The following is a 6,000-nucleotide window of genomic DNA, read 5'->3' on the forward strand; positions in this document are numbered from 1 at the left end:
ACCCAGCATGCCGTTCAAGTTGTATCCTTCCAATACTGTACACACTAACTTGGATTCCCAGCAAAACACCTGGCAAGTGTGAAGTAAAAACATACATGATGATCCAGAATACTTTTTAACAAACTATTGTAGTGAAACGACAGGGATTTGAGCGATTTATATAATTTATTAATGTACAAAACATACATGTAATATACTCTCTTTAAAGCTACTAGATTCCATTGACAGAAACAGTCATGTTAGCTTGCTGCTGATCATATATAAATATTAATCAAACTTGACAGAAAATAAAACTCATCCAACTTGAAAACAGAAAAATAATAGTCTATTGCTATTTGTAGTGGAAATGTATGTCTAATTTGAACACTGAGGGAATTCTGCTGTAGGGCTCTTTCATTGTTCGGGTGTTTCAGCATTACCCATGTTTATAGCCATGGTGCTAAGTCTTGCTAGGTGAATGGAAGAGGTCACCTTCATGGCTGGCTGGCTGACTGCATGCCTTCTCACCTGCCCAGGATGCTCAACAGTCAACCAAAGCCCTTAGCTTCTCCTCTTTGGACTTAAAGATAATACTTAATCACACCCGTCAAAACACAGTTATGATCTGACAAGAGGAGAACCTTCTTCTTGGATTGATGGTCCACGAACTTGCTCATTGGTGGTTGTTGTACATGCTTTTGAGCCAGCTGGTGCCATGTTTTAGTATGTTCATAATACCATGGCTGATAAGTATCAGTTGCTTTGGGCAGTTAGACTTGTGTACTACAAAGACAATCAACCTTAATAAAAGCCTAACAGTGTGTTTGCCCTTTTCTAATGAGATGCACACAGTTTCAAAAAATACACATAGTTCTGAAAGGTTGCCTGTCTTTTGTTGAGATTTTAAAAAATTACATAAAACCTCAATGTAGACGTTGACTGAAATGGAGAAAGGCATACAAATGGAACACAGTACCTTGAGCAGACAGTCTTTTCTTGTTGCATTTGACAGACTCTATGGTAGAGCTGTTAACACCAGCTTATTTGGCTGTCAAGTGGTAAGCTAAAGACTTTGTACTTTGTACTGTGACATTTAAATGTGCCTATACAAAAATTGCATGTAATTCTACTTTTGTGCTCTCAGCCGTTTGGTTTTAAAGTGAAAGCAAGCATTAAAAAGTTCACCTCTCTTAATCTCTGTACAGGCCGAGCCATTGTTTACATTCTGGGTAGGTTCTTTCAGAAAACCTCTCAGCGAGTATGTACATTTGCTCTCAGGCACACACTGAGTTAGCTCTGGCTCTAAATGGCCTAATTCAGGGCAAGACCGACCCTGAAACCATGTGTAAAAGGCTGAAGGGGGAAAAAGGGGGATGCATTTGATGAGATTGAAAACAATATTCTTGTCTGGTTTGCATAAGTGCTGTTGCTGCAGGGGAATTCTTCCAGGCGAAGACCCATAATCATGTAATAAAAACAGTCACCTCCCCTTCTGCTGATGTCTTTCGTCACTTTCTACCAATAAAACAATATCAAATTGTGTTAAAATCTTTACAAATTGATGGACCAAATGCTGACAAATGTATATAAACAGAATGGTATTAATCTGTGTGGAATCCCCATGGATACATAGTGCAACAAAGGATAGACCTTTGGCACATATTCATCTACAGTGCAATCTTAGTTCTGGGTGTGTCGCCGGGTAGATTTGAATGCACAATAGTATCTTAATTATTTGGCTTTTGGCCCAACTGGAGCAACTTCTTTGGAACTTCTTTCATAACCATAAAACAAATATCTGCCAACGTTTTACAGCGACTTCTCTGAGGTTCAACAGATATGTGTCTCTTGGTTTGACCTGAATATCAAGATAATAATGTAAAAAAAACTTACACTATATATTTATTTTGTTATTTTATATTCTAACAAATGTTTCCATCAATTTTGTAATTGTGTCTTTAGATCAAGATCGATACGGTCTTTTTTATTCTGGTTTCATTGTGTATCCTGTATTGGCGATGTAGTCCCTTTATTATTGTATTAGCATTGTGGCTATTACTTCCAGTTTTACGCAACATTTGTACGGTCTTTGTTGTTTTTAACTATGTATTTTAACCAGATGAAGAATTTCACTCAACAGCATTTGGTTCTTGAGTTTCAGATAAACAAACTGTTCAAGTGTTCGCGTCAGCCAGACTGCATCGGAGAAATACTGATGTCAAACATTAAGAGTTTTAACCGGCTTTGATAACCTTGTCTGTTTGTTTTGGAGAGAATGATAACTCCGGATAATTTGGCTTCCAGTAGAAACCTCTTGAACAATGAACAATAAAGGAAAAAACTAAAAAGCAATGGACGCCACCAAACTGAGTCTTTGGTTATCGTTGGATTGAGACACCGTTAGTGGCAGAATTCCACATGTTGTGCGTTTCAATGTAGATTTGAGTGAACAGGCTGCAATTCCAATTTAAAAACAAAGATACCTTTCCCGTTGTTCCCTCTAGGTGCAGTATATCATCCAGGGCTATCACAAGCGGAGAGAGTACATCGCTGCCTTCCTCAGCCACTTTGGAATGTGAGTCAGCTGCAGAGGACCACATCCTCCACTGAAGTCACCACAGCATGTGTTCAGCAGCCATTCATTTACTCACTGACCCTGTCTTTTACAAGGAAATATTGTTGCTATAAAATAAGACTCAGTGAGAAATTAATATGTGTGTATTACAGGGGTGTCGTCGAGTATGATGCAGTGGGATTCACAAAACTGACCCTTCTACTAATGTGGAAGGACTTTTGCTTCCTAGTACATGGTAGGAAACACATTCATACTGGAGTCTGTTTCTGATCTCCCGTGGCTCGAATTGGATTCAGCGACCTTACTCACTCTTACTACTTCTCTCTCTGTCCCTCTGCTCCTCGTAGTGGATCTCCCACTGTACTTCCCCAGGGACCAGCCCACCCTCACCTTCCAGTCTGTGTACCACTTCACGAACAGCGGACAGCTCTATTCTCAGGTGCAGAAGTCATATCCCTACAGCCCTCGCTGGGATGGCAATGAAATGGCAAAGAGGGCCAAGTGAGTATATTTTGTCTCATTAAATCCTCAAAATTCTACTTGATTTTTTAAAGATTTTTAAACCTAAAACAATGTTGCACAGAGAGGTCATACGAGACAGTTATTTTAAATAGCATGTATGATGTGCATTAGATTTATGGTACAATAGGGCTTCATTGCCTACACCCAGCCCCTTTTGTTTTGTTTGTGGATTTTATTCCACCTACGATAAACATAACCTGGTATGATCCCATAGGAGTAAATCTATAGGCGTCGGCTGCTGCCTGAGAAGTGTTTGCTTTTGCATGGCAAAGGTTAATAACAGCTGTACATATTTGAAAGATGTGAGTGAAAAGGTGCAGAAGGCAATACATAATCAGTTTTCTTCATCTGTGTACTTCTGTTTTTACTCATTTGTTTATCTTAGTGCATTTCTATGTCTCCACCAACAAATCGACAAACCTCTCTGGATTACCATCTGTTACAGCCTGAGTTTGACTACAACAGGCTCAGCTAATAATGTTTCAAGGAAAACAGTATTTTTTTACCGGAGTCTTATTTTCAAATATTTCCAAAAATCAGAGACACAAACATATTTGTTATCTTCTGTCTCTGAGTCAGAACAAAGAAATGAGGTGTCATTATTAGCTGTTATTGCTAACTGTTTAGAAAACTACTAACAAAGCCAGCTGTTTTTTTAGCCAGCTAGAAATCTATCTATTTATCTGTTCATTCCCCATAAAACTAGAAATAAGTAGTAGACAGATGTTGACACATTTGGACAGTCAGGCTAGCTTAGCCCTCCATCATCAAGTCGAGATGCTAAGCTACTTACAGGGCATCAGACGGCTAGAAAAAGCTACCTCTTTTGTTAGCCTCATTAAACCTCTATAAGTAGTAGGCACAATTGTACACCTTTGGACAGAGTCAAACTATCTGAGTCCTCCTACTTCCAGTCTTGATGCTAAGCTAAGCTAACCAACATATTGAACCCAGAGATCTTTGAGTGATCTAACTCTTGGCAAGAGCATTTTCCAAAAATATTGAACAATTTCCTTGAAGTCTAACCTGACACGATCACACACACCCACTTAAACGCACCACCTGTGGCTAAATTCCTCAGTCTGCTGGTTTGAGGGTTTTTTGAACTTGCGGTTGAGTTTTGTCTTATGTGTTTTTCTCTGAGGAACACAGAGCGTACACATCTCTTGCACAGTTGAAATCGTAACAAGTAAACACATTCTGCCTTTCATCTGCACTTTGTTACACGCCACGGCTGGGACTGACCCAACTGCTTTGAAGCACAATTATTGTCACATTTTGATGGGTTTTTTTTCAATATCTCTCTTTCTGCTCTCTCTCTAAACAGGGCGTACTTCAAGAGCTTCATCCCTCAGTTCCAAGAGGGAGCCTTTGCCAACGGGAAACTCTAATACTCTCTAGCTTAATGACATGCCTGGAGAGTTGCCTGTGTGAATGTAAGTGTGTGGGTGTGTGTGTTTGTTCGAGCACGCCATTGTGTACCTGTGTTTAAGTATGCACAGACTTACATTTGTGAAATGTGCAGTACTGCAACAGTACGGTGAGAATGGCTCTGTGAATTTTACATAGTCTGACCTTGAAATGGTTGCCTCGTTTTATTCACTTGTTATTTTTGTTTAGTTAAAAGACACTTGTGAAGATTTCCAAAGACAAGTCCAGTCACTGCAACATACTAGAACAAAATGAAGTACCTGGAAAAAGTGAATTTATGATCCAGGTACAAGAGATTAAGTGAGAATAGCAAAAACAAACATTACATCACATTTAACAATTGTGTGGGATCAGGCCGTGCTCACAAAACTCGCTGCCGTGCTGTGAGAGACTTTTGCTGATATGTAAACAATATGTAAACTGTAACTACATGCAAATCAGAGCTGCAGTGATGACGCAAAATGCCTTTGTTTTCCTGTTTGATGGTCTTAACCATTGTTAGGTACGGCGCCACTGTTGACGTTAGAAAAACCTCAAAATAAGTGTTGCCTTTTAATTGTCTGTCTGTTCTATTTGACTGTATAAAGCCCTGTGAAGATTGACAATACTGTAAACTACTGAAGGTAAAAATCTCATCCAGTAAAGATTTCTGTTTCCCCTGACCATGTGTCATTGTTTTGTTCTTGCTCTGTGTGGTCTGGTTTTCTATCATTGAAAAAAATCTCACTTCTTTTATACCCTGGAAACATCTTTGCCATTTGACACTTGTTTTGATCTAATCTCAAACTATTGTTGATTTTAACGGTACAAAAACGGTACTGTTTCCATAAGCAGCAACGCCTCGTTTCTTAATGATCTTTATCTTGCTAGCACTTTCATTTCTTGGGAAGAGTGAAATAGGACCAGTGAAGCACCGTTTTATCGGACACATTGGTAATGGCCAATATTTGCTTTGGTGACTGCCATCAGCCTCTTCATTGAAAATGGCATTCACCAATGGCAGTTGCCAATGTTTCCTTTATGTGTCTCGTAAATGCTGCGCTGGCTAAATATTTATTTAGTTATTTGCAATCAAACTAATGAGTTAGCTGGCAAACCCAGCTTCTGATTTGGAGAAGATGCTGCTGCCGGGACACGACTCTGGCATGACGTGAGTGTGAAGCTATACTGTAGCTGCCATGAGCAAACATGCTTTGTTGAATGAAATAAAAAAAAGTGTTGGTTGGTTGTATTACACTTCTTGGAGAAAGATCACCAACATGCTGTTTGTAAGAGATGTTTCCTTGTAGGGATTGTCAATGTCTGGAAACCAAAACATTTCAAAATTGCCTTTTTTTCTTAAGATATGGTGAAATAAATAAAAGAAATAGGTGAACATTTTGAGCTAGCTGGGTCAAAGTCAGGGGAACACCAAATCATAGGGCTCCATCCTCGAGGGATATCCAAGAACACAAATATGTTTGAATAAGGCGCTGCTCTGGGAAATAAATTGC

The 6,000-nt window shown here is 39.2% G+C and overlaps 1 protein-coding gene across 3 annotated transcripts in view; it reads left to right on the top strand.

The window, feature by feature from the left end:
- babam2 (BRISC and BRCA1 A complex member 2) overlaps nucleotides 1–5,169 on the top strand; it is an 88,272-nt gene extending 83,103 nt beyond the window's left edge. For all 3 annotated transcript variants that reach the window (XM_034205953.1, XM_034205955.1, XM_034205954.1), the window contains 4 exons: nucleotides 2,484–2,554; nucleotides 2,707–2,789; nucleotides 2,902–3,055; nucleotides 4,404–5,169. In XM_034205953.1, coding sequence (XP_034061844.1) covers nucleotides 2,484–2,554; nucleotides 2,707–2,789; nucleotides 2,902–3,055; nucleotides 4,404–4,467 — 372 coding nt within the window. In that variant the 3' untranslated portion in view covers nucleotides 4,468–5,169. The remainder of the gene's footprint in view (nucleotides 1–2,483; nucleotides 2,555–2,706; nucleotides 2,790–2,901; nucleotides 3,056–4,403) is intronic.
- Nucleotides 5,170–6,000: the final 831 nt, after the last annotated feature.

This window comes from Gymnodraco acuticeps, unplaced genomic scaffold (genome assembly GCF_902827175.1).
Source record: "Gymnodraco acuticeps unplaced genomic scaffold, fGymAcu1.1, whole genome shotgun sequence".
In the NCBI taxonomy this organism is placed as follows: Eukaryota; Metazoa; Chordata; class Actinopteri; order Perciformes; family Bathydraconidae; genus Gymnodraco; species Gymnodraco acuticeps.